Source organism: Lutra lutra, chromosome 5, assembly GCF_902655055.1.
Source record: "Lutra lutra chromosome 5, mLutLut1.2, whole genome shotgun sequence".
In the NCBI taxonomy this organism is placed as follows: domain Eukaryota; kingdom Metazoa; phylum Chordata; class Mammalia; order Carnivora; family Mustelidae; genus Lutra; species Lutra lutra.
Window position 1 is genome coordinate 59,215,759 of NC_062282.1, and position 25,306 is coordinate 59,241,064.

Sequence of the window (25,306 nt, forward strand, 5' to 3'; positions counted from 1 at the left end):
TAACACTGCTTCACATGTTTACAGCATTACAGAAACGAGGAAAGAGGGGTGCCTAGGGGGGCTCAGTTGGTTAAGTGTCTGCCTTCGGCTCAGGTCATGATCTCAGGGTCCTGGGACCAAGCCCTACGTCAGGTTCTCTGCTCAGCACAGAGTCTGCTTCTCCCTCTGCTCCCGCCATAGGTACTCTGTCTCTGCCCCCCTCATAAATAGATAAAATAGATAGATAGATAGATAGATAGTTAAAATCTTTACAAAAGACAAGGAGACAGAAGGTCAGAGAGTTCAAATAATGCTCCTAGGTCCCCACAACTAGAGCAGGACTGTACACTGAGGTCCGTCTAGCTTCAAAGCCCACACATACGCTCTTTCCTGCGTTGCCTCCCTCAGTCCCAGCAGCCCCCAGTGAGGGCTCATGAGGCCTCAAGGTGCAAGAGCCAGGCATCGTGCTGAATGGCTCTCTGCTCTTTCTGCACCCTCACCATCATTCTGTCAATGGCATCAATACCCCATTTCCCAGATCAGACCAATGCGGCCCAGAGAGGTGAAAGGATTTGTCTAAAGTCATCCAGCTAATATGTTCCAAAAAGAGAATGCATAGGCAAAACTTTTGACCCCAAAGTTCTGCTCTTTCTGCTATTTGATCCTTGGCCGGGGCTGGGAGGGAGCCTTGAGTGCAGGTGACAGGCATTTGGAAATAAGGTACTCTTTCTCTGAGCCCTCAAGTGGAGAGGGGGCCTCTGCATTCACCACGGCCATCTGACTGGAGAGGGCAGAGTTCAGCTGCCTCCTCAGCCCTTTTCGACTGAAGGGAGTTTCAGCAGAGAGGTGAGGAAAATATTTGGGGGAAGAGAGGCTCACGTAGGGGGGAGTGGAGAAAGCAGAGTCTGTCCTAGCCCCTTCCTTGGCGGCCCCGTGACCACTCAGAACCCCTCCGGTCTCAGTCTCCTCATCTGTAAAAGGGGGAGGACAACCTGACAGAATTAGCGTGATGAGCAAATCAGAGGAGGTACTTGAAGGTGCTTTATAGACTGTAAATCACTGGGAAAATGTGACCATCATCAGTAGTGTTGGCTGGTCTGTTAACAGCAGCAGGAACCCACCATTGCCTGCAAACTAGCGACTCCTGCTCTTATGCTGCTGATTTCTGTGAAAAAGTGCTGGTTGAGGGGGACATGCAGGGGTGCAGGACCCTCCCAAACCCATCATGACCGTTCTCTTCTCTCCCATCCATCCATCCTCCATCCATCATCTACCCTTCCAGCCGTCTGTCTTCCACCTGCTGGATGTCTGCTCTGAGCCACACTGTCCCAGGTGCTAGGGATCAGTGGCAAACAGGACAGATGCTCACAGAGCTCACGACCAATATGTCAGCCTACGGGTAGGTCAAGAAATAGGGCAACAGGGGTGGAGTGGTAGCTAAGAGTCCACTGGAGGATCTCATTTGTGATGGGGAGCCAGGAAGTCATAAGAAGATAGAGCTGTTCTAGTCCAGCAGCTTCTAACTGCTCTAAGTAGTGAGCTGAGGAAAAGGGTGAGACCCGTGCTCCCGCAGATGAGTTGATGGTGGGTGGGGGGAATGAGGCCCGTGTGTGGAGACTACAAGCTTCTGACCCGGAGTCCTAACGCAGCTTTTAAACATACATGCAAGAACATGCAGCTGTGTCCCCAGACCATCTGGTAAACTGACGCTGTCCTGAATGAGCTCCCCATCCCTGAGCCACGTGACTAACTCTGGGCAGCCACCTGTCAGAGATGGAGCTGTAGAGAGGCCAGAGCTCTAGGTGGGTGGTCTTGGCATTCCCTTCTGACTAAAATTCAGGGAGTCTGAGGCAGCTGTTATAAACACACAGACACAGTGAACAAACATACACCACTAACCCCTTCCTGGCCACGGGCGCCAAGCCCGTTGCTTGCTTCCTTCCTGGGCTCCACGTGCTGGCCCAGGCCCTGGCACGCCTTCGCTGAGGGCCCCAGCCTGGAGACAGTGGTTTGGAAGGAGCCGAAGGAGCAGAGAGCACGTGAGGCCACCCCCTACCCCCGCCCCCGAGTAACTGCTAGGCTCCCCAGTGCCCCAGCTGTTTGGGTCTGTGGAAGGCCTCCTCTGATTCCCACAAGGGGAGTCCTAGGCAGGCCCCTTCCTCCTGCTATAGTCTTCTGCTACTTCATGCTCGGGTGTTGGAGAGATCTGCTCTCACACGGGCCTTCCAACTGAGGTACCCTGGGCAAATCCCACCACTCTGTAGACCTGAGGTTCCATTTCCACACTCCAGCAATGGCACAGAGGTCGACCTCGCCATGCTCTGATGGACAGCACATGGTTCCTGATACCTAGCAAGCACTCAAAGGTAGAATGATGATCTCCTCCACCCTGACCCTGGGCTTGGAGTTGGGTGTGGCAGGAGGGACCAAGTCGGGGAGCAGGTTCATGGACCCTAGAAGAGCTCTTCTACCTTCCAGCTGCCCAGGGCTTTGGGTTTCTGTTTCCACTGGCTAATAACCATCTCTGAGGAAGGCACTCATGAGCCCCATTTTACAGGGAGGGAACCTAAATAACTTGACCAAGGACACATTGCTAGGAGGTGGGAGAAGTGAGGTTCAAAGTCAGGGCTTGTTCCAAATCCAAATCTCCCATAACCTGTGCCAGTAGGGGCTCCTGGGTCAATAGGATGCCTTCCTGGTACATTTCTGTTAGGGTCTCCTGGAGGTGATGCCTAAAGCCAGTGGTTTTCAGACTGCAGGTCCCTGGAGGTTTGGGGTAGGTGGTGCTACAGGCTCTGATTATCCACCACCATCTCATAAATCAGGATGGCTTCATTTCTTCTCACTGTTTTTTCCTTTGTAATCTTGGCCCTTGAAGTAAATGAGAAAAATGGCTCTGCTGCTCTAAGAAAAAAGGTTGGGGTAAAGCAGACTAAAACCCCAAAAAGCAACCCGAAACTATCTGCTGTTAACTCTAAAAGAAAGGATTCTACTAAGGTTCCAAGCCCCATAATTAGTCTCCTGGAGAGAGATGTAGGGATTACAGGGGAGACAACTGGGCTCTGAGAGTCTTCCTCAGTAACCACTGGGCCAGATGAACCAGCACCACGTGGGAGGTGGAGAGCACTGGACGTGTCAGAGATAGTTGGGTGGCTCCTGTCTGGGAATGGCATGAGGACACTTCGAGTTCTCCTACTTCCTCCTTCCCTCTTCCTTTCTTCTTTCCTTTCTTCCTTCTCTCCATCTCTCCCTCCCTCCCTCTTTCCTTCCTCCTCCTTTCTTCCCTCCCTTCTTTCCTTCATCCATCCTTCCTTCCTGCCTCTCTCCCCCCTGCTTTTTTTAAAGTAGACTCCTTGCCAAGGTGGACTCACAACCCAGAGATCAAGACCCGAGCTGAGATAGAGACCTGAGCTGGGATCAAGAGTCAGACGTTTAACTGACTGAGCCACCCAGGCGCCCCCTCTTCTGCTTTTAATACCAATAGCAGGCACATGTTCTGTGCTACTCTGTGCTAAGCACTTGACCTGCATTCTCTCACTCAACCCTAACAACCCCCACAGGGGAGGTACAATTTTTTTTTTTCCTTTTAGAGATGAGGCCTAAGGCTCAGAGACTTAAGGTGTTCAGCTCACAGTCTTAAAGTGGAAGTGGTGGAGGCAAGACTGAAACCCAGGATCCTAAGCCACAGGACCCTACTCCACTGTGAAATGAATCATCATTCCTCCAGGTACTGGGCATGTTCACCTGGATGCTGAGTTGTGGCCACTAGGTGGCGACAGAGCCTCACAGGACCAAATCGTCCCTGGGATTTCCGTTAAGTGGTAAACTGAGACATCAAGACCACAGGGCAGCGACACCAGCCCCCTGCCCTGACCCCCCAACTCCTGGACTGTGGCTGCATGGTCTTTCTCTCTCTCTCTCTCTTACCCTGGCCGTCATGCCTCAGCATGGTGGGAACCTGACTTGGGTTTGACTCTGCTCTGCCACTTTACTGGCTTGTGTGCTACGGGGCCAAAGACTTCATCTGAGCATTATGCAGCTCATCCCTAAAATAAGAGTGATGACGCTTGCCCGGGACTTGTGGGGAGGGGCAAGGGAGAAAAAGACCTTGGCAGTGGATGGGACTATGGTAATTAAGACTCAGGGGGCTTGCACTGTGGGCTAAACAGAGTTGCCTTGTGGCCCACATTTAAACACTGAGAGCTATTTCACATAGAAAGCCCGGGTTTCTAGCTTCTCTTAATGCCCTGCATTCCCACATGGCAGCATCTGCTGGAGCTGAGGTCAGCAGTCCCTTTGGACAAAGCCTCTGCTCTCCAGGCTACCATAGTCCACTTTCCCAAGTCTGTTACCTTACTTGGCCCCTTGGCCTCGCTGGTAGGAAATAATGCCTGAATTCCCTCTGACAAGTCTCAGAACTCAGCAATAGTGCAGCCTGTTCCCATTCTGGGGCAGGTAGGGGCTCAGACAGGCTTTACTGTGTGTTTGCCCTAGAGCCCAGGGTAGGACCTTGAAGTACAGCACCCCCACCTGTGACTACAGCTGGGCAGATGAAAAAAATCAGGCACCCCCATGATGGCGGCCCAGAAAGCAGCTGCTCCAGGCCTACAAATCCCTGCTGGGGGTGCTAACTTCTCATTCTCACTGGGGGCTGTCCATGGGGCCTCAGTGGGAAGAATTTTGCAATCTGCCAATTCCCCTGATTAAATCAGCTTTGGTTTGACACCCTGGCCCTGAGGCTGAGGAGGCCTTCCTAGGTGGCCAGAAGTCACCACAGTGACTCTGTGCTCTCCATTAACCCCAGCCCCTAAGCATGGCTTCTTTGCATACTGACAGGGTCTCCCCCTGCCCAGGGCCTTCTCACTTCACCTGTGGAAATGCTTGTCAGCCCCAGCTCCAGCCTGAGCTCAAATGTTACCTCTTCCTCCAGGGATCCTTCCCCCGTTCTCTGAACAGAAATGTCTGTTCCTTCGATGTCCCATAGCACGTGCCAGTGTCTTCTGGGAGACCTATTTAATTCTGCTTCTGTGACTATTGCTTGTTTCTACACTTGCCTTCTTTTCTGGACTGTGTTTTGTTTAACTCTGTGTCCCCCATACCGAGTGCAGGGCCCGGCCCACATGAGGTGCCTGGGAGATGTTTACTGAGTCAAAGAGTACACTGCTGGGGCACGGTGGGTGCTGCCTCCGAGAAGCCTAGAAACAAACCCATTTTAAATACAGGATTTCTGGAGACTTGGGTCCTTTAGGATTGTGAGTGGCAGGACACTAAGGGTCTGTCCCTAGGCTTGCCACGCAGACCTAGGCATGGGCATCCTTTATTGGGTTTGTCCCACAGGTAAGAGAAAGAGCCTGGGGTCTCCCTGGGGCCCTGCACTAGCCCTCAGCCCACAGGCTCCCTGACGAGGGCTGTAGGAGAGAATTCTCTAGCTTCCCATTTCATTCCTCACATCCCGAGTCAGGCATTAGCAAAGGGTTCCAGCATTCTCACCGACAACATCACCCCTTAACAGCTCATGTCAGTGTGGGGCATGGGCTCCCAGCTCTGGACAGAGCCCAACCTCTCCTGAAGTCTTCTTCTGTGACACCTTCTGTCTGAGACACGCCCATGTCAAGGCTCAGTTTGCCAAGCACCTTCGCACCCCCAGCTCTCAACAGCACCCCCCAAAATGAATCCTACGATTATGCACAGTGCACAGGGGAGGAAAGAGACGTTTCCAGAGTGTGTGAAAGAGCACTTTACTGGGGCACCACCAGTCCTGCCACAGAGAAGACTGTTTGGAACAAACCCATTTTAAATATAGGCTTTCAGACGTGTGTGACACCACAGGCCTATGACCATGACCAGTGGCTCCAAGAACACAGACGTTGGGAGGCCCTGACTCTAGGGAACTCTTGAGGCCATTGAGGTGAGTTCCTTCTCCTGGTGTCCATTGTAGCCCACCATCCTAACCTGCTTGGGGTTCCCTCCACCTACCCTCTGCTGTGTACCTTCTGTCTGGTCCAGCTCTTTGTACTGTCCCTTAGGCTTGTCATTGCTCTTCTTCCGGCCTGCTCGCCCACCTGCTCTCCCTGCTCATGTAAACTCCACCCTTTCTTCAAGACCCATCACAAAAGGCTCTTCCTCCAGGAAAGTTTCCTGTGTAAGATGCCACTTCTCAGACTTGTGCATTGAACCACCTGGAGGCTCCTTAAAACTGATGGTTGGGCCCTAGCCCAGAGCTTGTCAGTAGGTGCGGGATGAGGTCTGAAAATGGGCATGTCTGACAAGTTCCTGGCTGCTGATGCTCTGGGACCCCACTTTGAGAACCACTGGTTTTAAACCAATGGTTTTCAACTGGGCTTGCTGGGAGTTGTTTTGGGGGGCCTTCATGAGAGTAAGTATGAGGGAAGAAACTTTGCTCCCTCTCAGCCCTGTGGGACAGTTTTGCTTCTGCGTATTTAATATTTTGATTTCAGTATAAAGTTGTGACTGCATAACTGACTTAGCTCCTGGGAAAAAAGTCTGTAAACTGCTACCCGTCCCCAATCCCAGTGAATGTGCGCTGGCTTCTAGAGGGGAAGGCTGGCCTCCAGATGTGGTCTCTCTCATATACGTGCTTTCCCCCCCAAGAAATGGCTCTCCTGCCACCGACAGTTTTTATGTGATTTTAGGTGTAACACAAATATTTCTTATTTTAATCATGATTTTTGTAATAATTACAAAAATATAACTAATTTATTAGTTTAGTATTTATTTTACTGAGGAGTAGAAAAAAAACTAACACTGAACTAGCATATCTGTGATTTCACCAATGATATGACTTAAGATGAAGCTGAAAGGAAAGAGGGCGCGGATTTAAAAGCTGATGTAAAGCAGCCTGCTATGGAACAGGACAGCTGACGTGCCGTATTTTTATAGTTTTACAGAAAAATCAGGGTGACTATTGGAAAGACTGAAGTTTAGGGGAAAAACCATCCTTCAGAATAGTTTGAAAGTCACTTAAGGAAGAGTCCTGCTCCCTTGTGCTCTGGGATGTCTTCCCCTTGAGTTGCAAGCTAATCTCCCCCTGTTTTCTTTCTTAAACTAATAAAAGATTAGGATGACATTTTGAAAAGGGCAGCTCATTAAGCAGCCTCATCCGCATTGGCGCGCGCGCACTCCTGCACAGTAGCCAGCTGGCCATTTATCTTATGGTAATGAGGTGTCATCTCCCCTCGGGGGTCGGCCTTCGTGTCCTGCCTCTTCCTCCAGTATCGCTCCTCCCCGTCCCGCCCGCAGCTCCGAGCTGGGGAAAGTGGGGTGGGGGGGGGGTGCGGGGTGGGCAGGGAGGTGCGGCTTCAGAGCGGCCCCTGGCCTCTCCTCTCAGGGCTCATGCCTTGGCAGGCGGCGCTGTGGTTCTTACCTGTACACCGTGGTGGGTGGGGAGCTCAGACTGTCATAGACAAGCCTCACGTGGCCCTGGTACAGCTCCAGCGCCAGGGGGTCATTGTCTCCCTTGTAGAGAAGGATGCCATTGTCCTTGTCCGTGGCCACCTGGAGAGAGGCATGTGGGTTAGGGCTCCCCTGAGGCCTAGCCTCCCCAACCCCACCCTCACAGAGACCTCTTGCAGAGGGCATCTTCTGGATGAACCCCAGATCTGAATCCACGTCCCCATTTCCTCCTCTGTCTAGTCTGGGAGTTTCCCAGAGCGCAGATACTTACCCTCCAGCAAGTGCTGATGGAGCAATTCAATTCAGTAACTATTTACTGAGGACCCACTATGTGCCACTTTATTTATGTACAGAAACATTAGATTATTACATATAAGATATATATACATATGTATATAGCATATATATAATATATAATCATGTATTTTATTGTGTGCGCGGGTGGTAGGGGTTGGGTCAGGAGCCTTGAGTTCTAATTGCATCTCCCACCAGCATACAATGTGATCCCACCCAAATCCTTGCTCCCCTCAGGGCCTCAGTCTCTCTGTATAAAGTATGATAATAATCATGAACAAAATGCTAACAATGGCCGTTGCATTCAGTGTTTACTATGAGCGAGGCACTGTGTTAAGTAAGAGTCATCTGGGGAATTTTTTAAAAACACCTGTGTCTAGGCTTTACCCCAAATCAACTCCAGATGAATCTCTGGGGGGCAGGGCCCAGGCAAAGATAATTTTAGGAGTTCTCCAGGTGATTCTAATGTGGTGCCGGGCGGAGAGCCCCTCAGAGTCTGCTGCCCAGAGGGCACCGTGCTGCAGGGATGGGATCCTCTGACCAGCCTGTCCGCTCCCACCACCTAGCACAAGTGCAGCCTGAAGGACTGGAAATAGAGCAGATGGTCTGACGGGACCTCTGGATGTCTGTGGCACGGGCTAACTGGGACCCAACATTCAGGTGCCTGGGTCGGTGGGACAGAGAGGGGAAGGCAGGAGGGCAAGGAGGAGAATGCAGGAGAGGCGGACGGTAGCCAGAGCCGCCTCCTTGTGAGTGCCCAGGGTCAACCCTCATCTCAGAGGCCTGCCCGCTGCACTGGGTGCTCCAAAAGCCAAGGCAGTCTGAACGTTGTGCGTTTCTGCAGCCTCACCACTGCAAGGGGCCTGGACACAAAGGCACTCGACAGATCTGTGTTGAATAAATACTTCTGCCATAAGCTTAAAGCTGGGTCAGTGCGGCCATAAGTGAAAGGAGAGCAGGGCCCTAGTTAGTGCCACGTGGCAGGGGGCAGCTGGCCTGCATCCCTTTGCTGTGTCTCTGGGGTTCTTCTTCCCCAGCAAGCTGATAGGCAGGGGCCTGCTACGTCTCAACCCCATTCCATCCCCGTTCCACCCCTCTCAGAAGCATTTAGGTCACCCAGAGATGCATTTTGGAATAAATGTGCTTGGGTCCACAGGCAAGGAACTTGAAAGAAGTTAGCTGGAAAAGAATTTGGTTCCTACTAAATGTTTTTCCATTCCCTAAAAAACGCCCCGAGTGTTTGTGCCTCTGCGCCTTTGTACATACTGATCTCTCAGGTGAAAAGGGCATCCCCTCATCCTTCTAGCCTTCTCTAGGCAAACCCCTACTCATCCTTCAGATCTCAGTTTAGTTATCACTGTCTCTGGGGAGCCTTCCTCATTCTTCCCAGCAGGTGAGGATCTCTGTTGTGGGAGCCCCTGGGAGCACCCACGCGCTCTCACAACACCCAGGGCTGGCACCGGCCCTCTGTTTGTCATCTTTCTCTGGACAAGGGGCTCAGTCTGTCTTGCCCACCACCAAAGCCCCATTGCCAGCACAGTGTCTGACATATAATATTTGAGTGATTATTTTCTAGGTAAATGAATGGATGTGGCTGGGAATGGGGGCTGCCATTTGCGGTGACAGCCAGTCAGGAGTTGTCCTAAAACAGCAGTGGTTCTCAGAATGGTTGGACGGAACCTGGGGGCATGCTGGGGAGAGGCGCACCTGCAGGGAGATGTTGGCCTGGGGCCGGACCTTGGCAGAGGCTAGTTCCACGTAGGAGTCTTTGCCCACAAAGTTGACGGTGATGAGCTTCTCGCACCTCGGGCCGGCAAAGCCTGGGGGGCAGCGACAAGTCGGCTCCTGCTGTACCACGATGCACTGGGCCCCATTCTGGCACTCGTACTGGTCACAGGGACTGGTCTGAAGCAGGACCATGGGTGGGGGCTGCTCACAGAGGAGCCCGCTGGGAGGAGGGGAGAGAAGATGGAAGAGGGATGAGGGGAGGACAGTGAGAAGAGACAATCAGAGTTATTTTGCCCAGAGGGCCACTAACAGAGAGAGGAAAAAAAGATGGGAACTGGGGCTTGTTCTAGCCCTCCCACTAACTGGGAAAAGTCCTTTTCCTTCTCTAAGCCCCCATTTCCCCATTTTTACAATAACGAGGTTGGAGAGTGCTGGTCCCCAAATTTCAGTGTCATCAGAATCTTCTGGCATAAATTTGTTAAAAGCACAGATTCTCACCCATCAACAGAGGAATGGCTAAACAAAGGTAGCACATACATACAATGGAATATTATTCAGCCTTAAGAAAGGACATTCTGACACCTGTTACAGGTGGATGAACCTTGAGGATGTGAAATAAAGCAGTCACAAAAATGCAAATACCACATGTTCCACTTACACGAGGTACTTAGAGTGGTCAGATTCATGGGGTCAGAAAGTAGAATGGTGGTTACCAGGGGCCGTAGGGAGCGGGAGTGGGCAGTTAGTGTTTAATGCATGTAGTTTCAGTTTTGCAAGATTAAAAAAGTTCTGGAGATGGATGGTGGTTGGCTTACTTGATGCTACAGAGCTGCACACTTAAAAATGGTTAAGGCGGAAAATTTTACATTACACGTATCTCACCAGAATTTAAAGACATTAAAAGAGGAGGGTATGTGCTATGGTGAGTGCTGTGAAGTGTGTAAACCTGGTGATTCACAGACCTGTACCCCTGGGGATAAAAATATATTATATGTTTATAAAAAATTAAAAAAAATGTAGTCCAAAAAAAAAATAAAGACATTAAAAGAGAGTGCAGATTCCCAGCCCCTTTCCCCCCCCTCCCCGCCCCCCAATTCCAACTTAGTAGCTGTGGGGTGGGGCTCAGGAATGTCTATTTTCACAAGCCTCATGTAGATGGTCTCAATCAGGCTTTGGAAAAACCAGACTTCTTCATGATTCCTTCTCAGAGTCTGTGACCAAGGGTCATTTGCATGGTTGTGTTTATGCCGTGCGGCAAGTACTAATGTATACGGAACTTTCCCCAAACTGACCCCCCCCCACCTTAAGTCTGGTCCCTGGAGCCCCTTCAGTGCCCCCTGTACCTTTCCATTCCAGTCAGTGTGGGCGCTAGGGCTGGTACCCAGCGTCTCCGACCACATACCCCAAGGACCTCTCCTGACCACCCGCCAGTGCCTCCCATTCCCTCTTTCTCTTCCTACTTTGCTGATTCCAGTGATTAACCCCAAGCTTTCCCATTTACCTCCATTTTTCTACCATTAGGGTACAAAAATGCTTTTGTTCTCTAGCCTAAAAAGAAGATCCCCGCCCCTGTGGCCATGTGACTACCCTACCGTTTAAGCTGAGCTCCAAGACGGTAGCATCTTCTGTTGGAAGGAATCACGCCCAAGCTTGACATCACGTGAGCCGCATCCTAACTCCCGCACAGTTGCCCTGGATGGCTCTCCTGTCTATTACATGGGCTTAACAGCATCTGCTCTCAGACATGGAAGGGTTGACCTTCCAAGGACACCCAGGAGGCCCAAGGCTAGCACTGACTAGGAGTGGGTCTCCCTTCTGCCTGCCTTAGCCTGCCAGTCCCCCAGCCGGAGGGCTCCTTCCCGGGGGCCCCCTGCCATACCTGAAGCCCTGGGGGCAGATGCACGTGTAGCTGTTAACCGCATCCACGCACTGGGCCCCGTGGCGGCACCTGTGGGCCACGCAGTCATCGTTGTCCACCTCGCAGAGCTTCCCACTGTAGCCGGGGAGACATTCGCATCTGGAATGCAGCAGAGCAAGGCTGTTCTGTGGGCCAGGGTGGCTTCCAGGGGACCTCCTGTCTTCTCTGGGTACCCACATTCCTAAGTCCCTCTCATTTTTCAAGGGCTCCCTGAAGCCCGGCCCACGGTTGGCTACACCAGCCGTCTGTGGGCTCAGGGTTCCCACAAGCTGATGTCTGCTTACATCATGTGGGGGCTCCTGTTTTTAGGAGCTGGCGGCTGCACTCAGGGAGAAGGGTGGGCGCTGCAGCCCCAGCACCTGCTGGCCCAGCTGCACACAGGGCCCCCCAGAGCGTGCACCTGGAGCACGCAGCCCTGGGCTCCTCTGTCTGGGTGACACTGGCCAGAGTCCCAGCACGAAACAGACCTGAAGGGACTGCATTGCTCACAGGGGCAGAGACACACACACATAGGCACACGCCAACACCAACACTTCCTGGCGCTTCTGCCTCCTACAGGCCTGGAGCCCACGTACTGCTGTGGGCCCGCCAGCTGAATTCCACTGGGCCGAGTATAAACAGTAACCACAGCCCACCCAGGTCAGAGGAGGAAGGTGGGCCGGGTGGCCAAGGTGGCCAGGGAAGCAAGACCTCTGAATACACCTGGGACAGAGGAGCCTGATCCGAGAAGCCACAGGACAAAGGGATGGTCCTCCCTCCTCCTCTCCCTGCTCCTCCTCCTGTAGGAGTGGATGTTGTGGAATCACAGGTGCATCCTGGCATTGCTGGGCTTGCTTGGCAGAACACGGCATGTGCCGTGGATTCGTGGTTGGCTAAGACTCTGTGTCTGGGGTGTTGCTGGAGGAGGACAAGTTCCAGCGCCTGAGGATCTGCTGAGCCTGCATTCAGAAACTGGAATCAGCTACAATCTGACCTGTTCACCTTTACTGATCTGCAGGGTAAATTTCAAATATGTGGCCTCCTGCTACCCCAGAAAATGCCAACTTTGATGTCATAGCCCTCACTCCGCCCAGGTTTTTAGAGAGACCAACTGGGCAAGCTTCTCGGTGGGGGTGGGGCACGGGCTCAGTATACCCGCTAGTGTGAAGCCTGGCCCCTGGAGGCGTTTGTCTAGAAGTACCTGCAGCACAACTCAAGCTGCACGAGCCCCTCTGAGGCAGCAGTGGCCGCTCAGTCCTTGCAGGGTAAGGTCCAGCCTGGGAGGCATGGAGTCAAGGTGGCCGAGGAGGTCTCCATGAGGACTTGGAGGCCGTGCGCCCTCGCAGACAGCAGGTCTGGGGGCGAGTGTGCGCCTGTCCTTCTTCCTGGCAACGCTACAGCCCTCTTCACACCTGTGCTGCTCCAACAAAGCCCCGGGGCTCCTGTTACAGTGCAGCTTCTGATCAGGGCGGCTGGGTGGGGCCTGGGAATCAGCATGCTGCACAAGCGTCCCTGGGATGCCGCTGCTGCTGGTTCCTGCACCTCGCGTCCCACAGCAAGGATCCGCCCACCACTTCTTCATCTGCTTAGAGGAGCATCTGGGGGTATAACGTGCATTCCCTAATGTGCTCCCGTGTTTCCCCGTTGCCTTACTTCTCAAGTGTAATAAGGCTTAGATGATTTTGTTATGTATAGAACTTTTTGATTCTGGACAAGGGAGCAAAACCAAGTGATCTCTTTGGTCCCAGGACATCGGAGTCTCCCGATGTAGCTAATAAACCAGTCAGGCCTGGACTGACTCGCAGCCCCAGTGTTTCTGCGTGTGACTGCCTGGACGGCTTGCTTCAGCTCGCGGCACCTGGCCCCGGCCTAGCAAGCGGAGAGTTGTTTTTAACAGCCGGAGACCGCGGAGTGTGGTGGGAGACAGGCCAGCGTGCCTGACGCAGGCGAAGTCCTCCACGCGTGGTAATCACTGTGACGTGCTTCTGTCATTCTGACTGCCTCGGTTCATGCGCAGTGTGACATGGTGACATGCGCAATGTGCTTCATTATCTTCCAGGTTTGGTACGTTACGATTTCAGTGTTTATATCACAGATAGGTATATGGTTTTATCTGTTCTGTTGTGTCCTCATTAGAGCATCACACGAGGAAATCTTCAAGGATAAACATCTTCAAACTTAGGCCAACATTGCATTGGCTGCATGTGTCTTATTACTGTCCCTGCGGCCTGCCTTGGGATATGGGTGAGGAGAGGAGGGGAGAGCGGAGAGGAGGGGAAGGGAGGGGACTAAGATTAGGACATGTTGCACTGGGAGAAGGGGTGTTTGATTTAAATGCATTTTAATAAAATCCACATTACTGAGCTGGCTATAGCCCTCTTCACGATGCTGGGAGACACTGTGCGTAACTACATCATCTCAAGATACTGAGAATTAGACTGCTTTCCTTCTATGTTCTAGATTCTTCCTATTTTGTATTCTATATTCCCCCTAGAACTCAAGGGGCCTTGGCTACAGTAGAGTGAGCTTTCTAAGGACCAGTACCAGAGGATCCTGTCTCTGGCCCCAAGTCCCTAGCACCCCGACCCCAGACCTGTACCCCGATGGGCCACTTCCGACCAGTTCTCATGCTCACTATGCTCTGTCAAGTCGGCGTCCTCTGAGTTTGAGGAATGCCCCCGATCTGCTCTCCAGCTCTGGGTCTTCTACTCGTCTTCACAGCTCAGATGCCTGGCCACCATTGTTGCCCCTCGTAGGCACACCCAGAGCACTCTGCCTGTTGGTCCAGACTGCTCTGGTTTGGGTTCAAGTCTGTTTTACGTGTCTCTTCCTCCCCTTGGCCTCTTCCTTCAGTTAAAGAGCAGCTCTGAGTTGAAGGCAAATCCAGGAGTAGGAAAAGTGGGATTGGGGGTTGGGAGGCTTCCCTCACCCTTACTTACACTCCAGCAGCCCAGCTACCTCTGAGCCCACGTGGCACCTCTCAGAGGGGAGAGGAGCAGATAGGGCGGATTTGAATGAGGGTGCGTGCACGGCAGGAGGCAGGACTGAAGCTTCCTTTGGGGTCAGCAAAACCAGAGCCCCTAATAGGCCTCTAGCATTTTCTCTGGTGATGAGCTCTAGGCTGGAGAAGTCAAAACGGGAAAGGAAAATACTGGACAAGATATGCTCATGTCCCTCTCTCACCTGTACCTGTTCTAGACCCTTCTGCTGCTGGTGGGACCCTCTCCCGCTCCCTCAGCTTGTTCAAATCCCACCCATCTCAGCTCACCTCCTAAAGTGTGTAGGGGCTTCCCTTTGCTTTAGCGCGTTCTTCTCTCCCCTCCTCAGCAACCTGGCAGCACTCGGAGCCAGAACTGAAGGCCCCAGAAATGCCTTCTTTCTACACACTGGTTTTATGTCTGATTTTCCTCCCCCAGGTCCATGGCAAGGGCCTCGAGAGTGAGGGAATCAAAAACTTTTCACAATACCCGTGGCACTTCCACAGCGAGAATCTGAGGACGGAAGGGTCGGCTCACTGAGGGCAACAACCAGAACCCACGATTCCTAGGATTCTAGGATCACAAGATTTCTCAAGTTCTTAAGTCTTGGAGAGATTTATGAATCTAAGAGTGCACAATTCCTAAGTCCCTAAGGTTCTGTGATTTAATATTGTCATTAGCCTCAGAATTTCTAAAATCTTGGGTTTCCATGAAGTGCTAAGCTTTGCAGCATAGCATTATAGTCTCAAAACCCCCAGAGTCTGGGAACTCTTCTGCCTTATGACTGAAAGCTGGACACACTCAGACTGATGACAGATCCTGGAGCCATCTAGACCCAGAGCATGAGCTTTGCTCCAGAGGCTGGAGATGCTACTTGACAGAAGGCTGGTCAGGATTTTTTTTGAAGACTCATCAGCAGAGGCACGGAGCTCCAGACCCACATCTCTCATCTTTAGGGGTGACTCTGTGGAGTCACTTCTGATATCTTTCTGAAGGCTCATGTGGGATGCCCCCAGCTGTTCTGGCCTTTGCATGCTCCCCCAGATTCACTGGCGCTAGAGGCTCCCGCCACCTCTCCAGTGTTGGGCAGAGCCTGCTGGGGATGAGGGGAGCCAACTGTGTGTGCAAGGCAGCTTTGGGAGAGGATTTAGGGGAGACTGTTCTTGGCCCTAGAGTTCTAGGATGTTCCTACTGATGTCAGTCTATCCCAGGACTCAAGGATCTCATGGTTTTCTCCAGAAGAGGCAATGGTACATGTTTTCATGAAAGAGGGGTTGTGGAGGAAGTAGGGACAGAGCCTGGGAGTGATTTCCTGGGGTGTCATCTGATTCTCAGGCTCTGGAACTGGTACCTTCTGAGGCAGACACTCCTTCCACCCTTAGAATTGCTCCTGAGTGCTCCAATCTCCCCTGGGCTCTGCTGCTCACTGTAGAGACAGCGCCACCCACGGCCATACTGTTGAACTGAGTCAGTGTCCCCTCTCCCCTCCCCGTCCTCCACCCCACTCCAGCGTACACAGGTACATAAGCTGGCAACCTCTCCGGAGCCACAGAGAGCAGAATGCTGTGAAGGAGACACTCAAGGAAGATGAGCAAATGCCCTTCAGCTTCCTCAGTGGGCTTGTTCTATCATACTAGCTCTGGAGAGGAAAGTATGCTGGGGTTGGGGGGTGGTGTGGGAAGACAAGGAAGGAGGGGAAGGAGAGGGTAAGAGAAAGGGGATATCTTTATCTCCATCTGTCTGTCTGTCTACACAGAGAGAGATGGACTCACAAAGAGAGAGAACCACAAAGAGACAGAGACAGAGGCACATACAAGCACACAGTAATGAATGAGTAACAGGCAGAGAGAGAGATCACGAATGGGAGAGAATGGAGAGGACCCCATTAGAGGCAGAGACCCCAGGACCCTGTGTTGCTGGGGACACAAAGCCAAGCCTTACCTGAATCCTTTGTCCAGGGAGATGCACTTGGCCTCATGCTGACAGAGGTTCATCCCGGGCACGCAGTGGTCAATCACTTCATCGCACAGCTCACCTGTGGGGGTGGGTAGAAAGGTCAGGTGCCTGGGAGACCCTGGCTAGAAGGTCAGATCCATCCAGCCCCCAAGGAGGTCGTGGATCTCAGGCGCCCTGCATTCGCTCTCTTGGCGCATTCTTTCTCTTGTACCCCTGCCTTGGTCTCCGTAGCAGTGACACTGGGAAGACTTGAGGATTCCCCTGGACACTGTCACAGCACCATCCTTCAGCTGTTTCACTTGATCATTCACAGGCTGCTGCAGCTGAAACCACAGGATGCCAGACCCTGACCTTGGGCTATGCTTAATTGTATTTCTCCTTCCACATCCATTCATGGAGCACCTCTCATGTGGCAGACACCCTGACGGGCACTAGAGACACAACAGTGACCTAGTCTTGTCCTCCCCATGGCCTGGGGGGTGGTGCAGATCTACAAATTAGTAGATGACTGTAACACAGAGATGTAAGTGTGACCACGGGGTAAATGCCGTGAAAACTCAGAGGCTTCTTGGAGGAGTGGATGTGGCTTAGCAGCAGAGTCCACCTGCTGTAGACAAGTAAGCCCCCCTGGATTTTCTCAGAGAAGAAACTATGAAAGGAATTTTGAAGTTGAGGTCTCTGGATACACTCCCTTTGAAAGTCATCATGCCGAGAAATGCCTAATGGGTCAGAAATACCCAGGGATGGCGCTTGCACACAAGCTCCCCAAAGCTCACACCACCTGAGATGTTCTCTGGGAATGTGGAGCAGAGTGAGATGGGACAGCAGGGTGACGGCAGGGGCAGATGCGCTCCTGAGCTCTGGGCACCCCTAAATCCAGCTGGTAAGCCAGGTGGAGAGTGACCTAAGAGAGGAAAATGTCACCCATGGGATTTCTTTCGGGGGTGGGGGCGGGAACATGGGCAGTGAGGGCTTCTGGGACAGGGCAGAGGAAGGTCTGAGGGTGGCTGGGGTAGAAATGGATGACACACACAGCCCCAGTGTCTGTTCTGTGCTGTGATGCGGAGAAGCTGACCCCTACCCTATCCTCATTTTGCCAGCCTCTCAAGATCATAGAGGCTGCTGTGTTCTTTATAAGGCATTTCCTTTTCCTCACTTCCTGGGGAGACCCAGAGAGACAGACAGTCATCTGTGTCAGACTGGCATTTTCTAAGACAGAGAGAACCATGGCATCCCATTCTTAGGCAGAGATGCATTTTAGTTAACTGCAGACATAGGCCGTGCTATCCCACTAGCAGGAAGCCACCTCAATAAATGTTTCCTTAGTCCCCCCACCACTGCTCATTTGCCCACCATAAATTCAGTCCTACTGCCTTTCCTTTGCCCCAAAGTTTATTTTGAGTTGCTTTGCCTTCTCTCTCTTTTAAAAAAATTTTATTTATTTATTTGACAGAGAGAGATCACAAGTAGGCAGAGAGGCAGGCGGAGAGTCTGATGCGGGACTCGATCCCAGGACCCTGAGATCATGACCTGAGCCAAAGGCAGAGGCTTAACCCACTGAGCCACCCAGGCGCCCCCACCTTCTCTTTTTAACTGCTGGGATTTTTACTGTCTCTCTTCTGGTACCAAGTGGATTCTTCTGGACCAACAATTTAACCCTATATGACGCCTCCTCTCCTCTAGGTAGACCAGATGCCCCTTGAGAGCATACTTTTAGACTTCTTGGTATCCCTTATAGCTAATTCAGTGGTCTGTATACAGTAGATTTATAAGTGTTGCCTATTTCTAACTTAACTCTTGGCTACAACTCTGCTCTGGGAAGGTGGAAGATATAGAGGAGGACACCGTCAGCAGACTTCCCTGCACTTTTCTCCATCAGAGAGCCTCTCCTGGGACCCAGGAGGCTGAGGAGTAGCAGTGTTTTCTCAGTCACCCTTGGCATGCTCTACCACAGTCCCAAGAGTGCACTTGGGGGATACCGGGTTAACGGGCTGGGGTCTGCATATGGCACAGGGCCCCGAAGGGCACTGGGGGCTACTTGGCTTCCTTCTCCATGGCCTCAGAATGCCTCTAATCACTGTCTGTATATTCTCATCTCCTACCTCGTTCCTGATATCAAGCCAGGTGCCAAAAGGACAGGCTGCAGCTGTCCCTGGGATGCCCGGTCCTTGTTTTCATCCTTGCCTTGGGCTGCTATTTCCTAAAATACGTTTCTTGCAACACACAATGTCTGTGTTGGGAAGGAGATCTGGAGTAGGGTAGGAGGGAAGCTCTGACTTCAGATACATCTAGGACTTGCAGGGTTAAACAAAGTTAATCAGCATTCTTCCAAGCAAGAATTGTTGGAACCTTTAGTGCGCTGCTTCTGTGTCATATGGAAGAAAACTATTATTATATACAGTGCCGCTCCAACTCTCGTTCCTGGAGGCTTTTCCTCAAAGAACTCATGGAATTTATGGAATTGCATTCTTGAATATGCCACTTTGGGTTGCTCCTACAACAAAGGAGGCTGTGCTCCCGTCACTGGGTGGCATTTTGCTTCATCATCTAGTCTATGTAACTGTTCTCATCAGGGGGCTGTCAATACAGGACATAGAGGTGCTGTGTGTTAGGGGTGGATGGGTAGCATGAGGATACTGATGAATGACTTATGGGAGCCTTCCTGGATTCTCTGTCTGGGTTAGGTTCTTCCTCTGTGATCCCAAGACTCCCCGGGGGCTTACAGGTGTTGTATTCTCTTTCTACATGTCTCTCTCTACTTGACAATGAGCTTCTTATGAGAGGCCACTTTGTCTTGGCCATTTTTGTATCCTTAGCTCCTAGCAGAGTGTCTAGAAGCTGTGAATTTCCAGAGAAAGCAGACTAGACCTGAACAAAGCAGAAATGGAAAGCAAAGGCCTTTCGCTGGCCTCAACCAGCACTGGCTCTCCGGGGTTCCCAAAGGAGGGGGTGGCCATCAGCCACTGGAGCAGACAGCTGCAAGTGCCCTGGGAACCTGATTCAAATGAGGAGGAGCTAGGGATGTGCCCGGTGGGGTGGGTGAGGTGGGCGGGGGAGGGGTGGGAGGGGCCAACAAGCCAAGAGGGCTTCTGGGAAGCCCCTCCTGGCACAGCACTGGGTTTGGGGGATTCACATCTCTGTCCGTGGGGGCAGACGGCAGGGACCCTGAAAGAAGCTAAGAAAAGAGAATTCTTTAGCACATGACCCTGGCCCGCCGCCGTGTGCAGGTGCCGGGGGCCTCACCCGTGTAGTTAGGAGGGCAGACACACACGTAGTTGTTGATCCCGTCCACGCAGGTGGCATTGTTCTCACAGTCGTTGTCCTCGCAATCGTCTGGATTGATCTCACAGCGCTGGCCCTCAAAGCCCAGAGGGCAGGAGCAGCTTTGGGGATGTGTGGAAAGAGGAGGAGGGGAGCGGGGGCGGGGGGGTGTCAGAGAGTGGGGTGGGGTTGGGGTGGCAGAAAAGAAGGTTGGGGGGAGATAATTAGTCAGGTTTCTCTCTGGATGGAGGTCCCAGGCAGCACTCGGTCTACCTGAAGCCCTGGGGTCCTGAGCAGGGAGACCCTTAGGGGCCACAAAGGTCATTTCATCTAGCCTGCTGTCTCTGGGCAATATTCCATCCCCTGGCCCTGGATGGCTGCCTGCCTCCATGACCCCAGCCCCCAGCTGGAAGTGGTTTCCTGGAGAGAGCTTAAATTCTCCAGCTGTCTTCCTTTGGCTCTTCTCTGGTAGTGGTTTGTAGACAGAGAGAGAAGCAGCAGAACACACATTCCCCCTCCGAGTGACTTTCTACTCAAGGACAGGCCTTCTACCTCAAGCAGGAATAGGACACGGTGGCCAGGATCAGGATCTGCAGCCAAGTATCGGGAATGAATTCTGGGTCTGCTGCTTCCTGGTTATAAGACCTTAGGCCAATTAATTAAATTCCATGTCTCAGTTTCCACATCTAGTGACTGGGGGAGTACAACCTTCCCCCGTGGTGGTTGTGGGGCATGAGGAGATGACACAAATAAAAGGCTTAGTGGGACCCTGGCACACAGAAACTGCTCAGAACATGTTAGCTAGCTTCACTTCTAGATACTTCTACATCTGGCCTCCTTACCCTTTCTCAGGGATGCCACTGTTCCCTGCGTGTACTCCTACTTCTGGGACCCCTCCAGCTTCTGGGGGAGAAGCGGACGGGGAGGGAGGCTGCTTTCCGGCCCACGCCGAGGCTCTCTGGTGAGCTTCGCTCAAAACACTGGATTGCACGATGCATTCCCTTAACTTGTCTCTGAAGCGCTACATCTCTTGGATCAAAACCTCAAACCTTGGCAGTCCTCTGCCCAGCTTTAGTCACATCCCAGGATTACGGGGGCAAACTAAGCCGGGACGGAGAACCCTGAGCGAATGAGAAGGGGCACAGGTGGGAGACGAGTATCTGATTAAATTAGCTGCAGGGACTTCCTCCCTCTGTGGCCCAGCCCCCCATCAGGGATTTACATCCCATTCACGGACATATGTTCCAGCTTCAGACTCAGGATTCCAGGCCTTTCTCTGTTTTAGAGACTGCTCTGATTTGGGATTTAGGCATTAACCTAAACTAATAGGAAGTGGATTTCTAGAATCCTACTTAACTTCCTTTCCTCTACAACCTGAAAGCTGTGTCACATCTTCTACAGAAGGTGGGCGGGGGGTGGTTCTTCGGTCTGAGCTCTTGAGGTAAAGCAAAATGATGGATTCCTGTTTTCTGTGAGGGACTCTGGTGTTCATGAAAAGCGATTTCCTCAGAGCCAGACAGAGGGTAGGTTTTCGAAGGTCTGAAACCACAGTATTGCCTATTTTCCTGAAATAGGGCTGTCCCTAGAGCCTCGGGATTGCATGAAACTGGGATACGGATGGCTGGTCAGGGAACGGCTTGCTCATGCAGTGGACAGACGGTGGGAAGGAGACTGAAGTCTCCTCTGCCCTCACTGGAAACCTTGGCAGGCGGTTGTCAAGGAGACTCCAACAGCACCCAGTTAGCTTGGGGATGTAGGACAGGTCCTATCTCCTGTCTTGGTCTCCTGCCCGGCCAGCTCTGCTGGCCTTTGCTCTTTTTGTGAGCAGATAATGCACTAAGACTGGAGAAGCATCTGATGAGGAGGCAGATGTAACTTAGATGCAGTTATCCCCAGGGGAGGGACCATATCCTGGTCCCATATGACTGCCGTCCTTGTAAGAACACGGCCAGGTAGAGACAGAGACCCAGGCTGAATGCCACGTGATAATGACGACAGAGACTGCAGTGGGGCAGCTGCTAGCCAAGGAAGGCCCGAAATTGCCTGCCACCAGCAGAAGCTAGGACGGGGTGAGGAAGGATCCTTGCCTTTCCCCTACAGGGTTCAGGATGAGCATGGCCCTGCTGACACCCTGAGTTTGAACTTCTTGCTTCTGGAAACATGAGAGAATACATTTCAGTTGTTCCAAGATACCCGTGTGGTACTTCATTACAGCAGCCTTAGCAGAGGGACACAGGAAGGAAAAAGGGAGCACAGCTTCCCCGATGAGTGTCCCTCACTTTGCCAACCTACCAGGGGTTAACCTAGTGAGGGAACGGGCTGCTCTTGGGAGCCCCCCATAAACTGTGCTGTCCCCAGTATGTGGTCCTTACTGCCTTAATCCTCCACTCCATTTCCCTAATCCTGGAGGTCTGGGCCCTTTTTCTTGAAAATGAAATTCGAAAAGTATTTCCAGTTTCTCTGTATCCCCTCAGCAACTGAGGTGGAAACAAGATCCTTCTGCTCACCTGCAGCTCCAGAGAGGGAGGCACCCACAAAGAGGAGAGCAGGGTGTGTTTTGGGGGGTGGGAGGCATACCGCAATTTGAACCAGAGAGGAGAGACATGGTCGCCTGCAGGGGCACTCCTCTCTCTTGCAGACCTCCATCCCTTGGCTGGGTGGGCAGAACCAGGCTCTTACCCTGGAGGTGTTTCCTGGCTGGGGCCGCATGGCCACCTCTGTGAAGTTCCTGTGTGGTTTCTCCCCCCCATACCCACTCCCAGCGATAAGGTTAGAGTGGGTGGTTTGGCTGACTTCAGGCAGGAAAACAAACCTTGCCTTGAATTTCACTTTTTAAGAGCCAGAGTTTGATGGGGCTGGCTTGGCAGGTAGACACAGGGGCAGGCTGGGTTCCTTGGGTAGGAGAACTGGGAGCCCAGAACCTGTTGCAGACCACATGGCAGCCCCTAGCCAGAGTGCCTCTGATACTTGTTTGCAATCTGAGCTCTGACATATCCACACACAGCTTGGCTCAGCACCCGTTCCTCTCCTGCCTCCCACCCACTCGCTAGGGGTGCTAAAGGAACCACTTCCTACTGGTTGCTTTGCCAGGGCCAGGGGCCAGGAAAACTGGGCGTCTGAAAGCAATCGAGAAGGGTGGGAAGTAGGAAGGGGGCCTGGGGATTGGCAGAGGCCTTGAAAGCCCGCTTTTAGAACAGGGATGGGAAAAACGTAAGTGGCTTCTATTCTCTTTTCTTCCTGAGCTCTTAAGGAGGAACAAGTTTGGGTGGGAAGACCCAGGAATGAGTGTCAGGATAGGTGACTGAGCAAATCCATCTCTGTGCCTCAGTTTCCTCATCTGTCCAATGGGGCCAGCCCCAGCCTCCAGTGGGTAGGGTCACTATGAGGATTTAAATGAGATACTACAGACTAGCTCGTGCCCAGAACGTAATGAACATGTAGTCAAGGTCACCTGTAATTACTGTTTGTAGCACCCAGAAGACTGCTGGAATTCCCATGCTGGTGGGGCTCTGAGCTGTCGTGTCATCCTTCTCTGACTTCTGCCAGCAGCTGCAGCCTCCCCTGGTGCCCTCCTGGCTCTGGAGACAGACTCCCTGAACTCTCTCCACCAGCGCTTGCTAACCATGTCACTGCAGAGGATGACTCCTGTGGGAGCCCTGACCTTCTCATCTGTATCGTAGGGATCACAGGAGCTCCCTCATAGGGTGAGAAGGGTCTTGAGCTCATCCGCACGATGGGCCTGGCACAGTGTGGGCACATAGTAGGCCCTCGGGGAGCAGCTATGCCTCTTCGGCCTGCCCCAGGACTCTGCCCAGAAAGCCCTCTGAGGGAGGGAGGAGAGGCCCACAGGGGCGCAGTTACCTGAACCCGTCCTTGTGGCTGTCGCTCAGGTGGCAGGTGCCCCCGTGCCAACAGGGGTTCTGGATGCAGGTGTTGATGGGCACGGTGCAGTCTTTGCCCTGAGGAGAGGAGGGAACAGCAACGGGTTAGGGAGGCTTTCAATGACCACCTGAACCAGGACGCCCCTTGGAGCTCCCGGCATCCTCTGGGATGGGGCCGGGCAGATGGCCACAAGGAGGCCCTGGGACCAGTCTGCTGTGTGGCCCAGAGAAAGCCAAAGGGGGCCCTGGGAGTGAGTGAGCGAACTCAGGAGTTTGGGCCTCAGCTTCACTAGTTCCCAGAATTCACATCCTGTTCTCTATCCCGAACTGCAGGGCAAGAATACAGGAAAACCTGGGTTCACGGTCCAGCTTCATCTCTCTGGTGGGCTGACCGTGACCTTGTGTAAGCCTTCTAGCCTCTCCCAGCTTGCCTCACAGAGGTGTGTGAGAGTGAAATGCGGCCTTTCCCGTGAGGAAATACCTCAAGAATGTAAAACATCTGGCACACAGTAGGCGCTCGGTACATGCTAGCCAGTGACCGTATTCCTAGCCCTGTGGAGGCTTCCATGGGGCCCCAACGTAGGTAGGGCAGAGGAGTGCTGAGGTGTGGCCAGCAGGCCTCGCCCCTGTAAAGTGACAACGCCCTCAGTTGCTCATCTTTGATGGGTCTGGAAGCAGGCCTGGGCGTTGGTACTGAAAGTTCTGATTCTTTCAGAATCAGAATCAGCCGGACTGAGGACGCTGAGACGGACAGCTGTGGGTGGGGTGGCATTCCTCCGGAGCGGGCCCCTCTGAAGGGGGACACTTGAGCGAGAAGGAGCCAACCGTGCAGTAGGCAGGGAGGAGCACGCTGGGCAGAAGGACAGTGAGGGCAAAGGCACTGAGGAGGGAACCCAAGGCGGACACTGTGGCCGTTAAGCCTCCGCCGAGGGAGCCGCCCACTTCTTGGCCCGGGCTCCAGCTTCTCTGGTGGGACTGATGCCCCAGCGCTGCGGCTAAGTCTTGACAAGCAGTCCCCTGGAGGACCCATGGGGTCTGGGGAGGCATTTGCTGCATTCGTTTCTGGGCTGTGGGCTTGGTGTGGGCAGCGTGCCAGGCGGGGGTGATCACGGGAGCCCTCCCACTGCCACACCACCTGCTCACCATCTGCCTGAGAAAATCCTCTTCCCACCGCGGCTGCTGCCAGGGCCTGGGGCAGAGTCGGGTAGGGCTCCCTGGCTTGGAGGTCACTGCCAACTGGGCCTGCGACCCTCTTCCCGGCTCACACCCTGAAGCCACAGGCACAGTCTCCAGCAACCGGGAGGCACAGCCGCGTGGGTCTGGCCCTCACGGCTCTCACTGCAAAGGGCCAGTCAGGGGTTTCTCAAGGGGGAGAAGGAGAATGCAGTTTGGGGTGGGATCTGGTCTTACTCTAAACCAGAGCAACACGGGATCCCTTTCAGAGACTCATTGTGTGCGATGGAAACTGCAATACTTATTCTCAATTTATTGAGCACATTTTCCATTCCAGGCCTCGCACTAAGGGTTTTATATTCACAATCACATATAATGTTCACAACAACCCTCTGAGATTGGTATGGTTGTTACTACGGCCATTTCCAGATCAGGAAGGCAGGCTTGGAAAGTGAGCTAATATGTCCAAGGCAGCACGGCAGCAAGGGGAGCAGGCGGCGGCTGAAGCCAGCCAGCCAGTCCGCAGCCAGTGCCGGGGACCTCTCTGCTGGCCCTCTCACAGCACAGCTCCAGACTCAGCACGCCTGGGTGGACGCTCCCGTCCGACTGCTATGCGCCTTAAGGGGATTACCAGCTCTCTCTGAGCCTTGTCTGCATTATCTATAAAGTGGGGATAATAACGACCTCACCTATGGTGACGAGAAATCACGCATGTATATAACGAGCACCTGGCATGTGACGGTAGC

General features: G+C 52.9%; 1 protein-coding gene across 1 annotated transcript in view; it reads right to left on the reverse strand.

The window, feature by feature from the left end:
• The window catches only part of SLIT3 (slit guidance ligand 3), a 595,819-nt gene that overhangs the window by 8,975 nt on the left and 561,538 nt on the right, over positions 1–25,306 (reverse strand). The window contains exons 27-32 of the mRNA XM_047731238.1: positions 23,368–23,465; positions 19,489–19,628; positions 16,231–16,324; positions 11,294–11,431; positions 9,394–9,634; positions 7,364–7,494 (exon numbers count right to left, since the gene is read on the reverse strand). Of these exons, the coding sequence (XP_047587194.1) occupies positions 7,364–7,494; positions 9,394–9,634; positions 11,294–11,431; positions 16,231–16,324; positions 19,489–19,628; positions 23,368–23,465 (842 nt within the window). The remainder of the gene's footprint in view (positions 1–7,363; positions 7,495–9,393; positions 9,635–11,293; positions 11,432–16,230; positions 16,325–19,488; positions 19,629–23,367; positions 23,466–25,306) is intronic.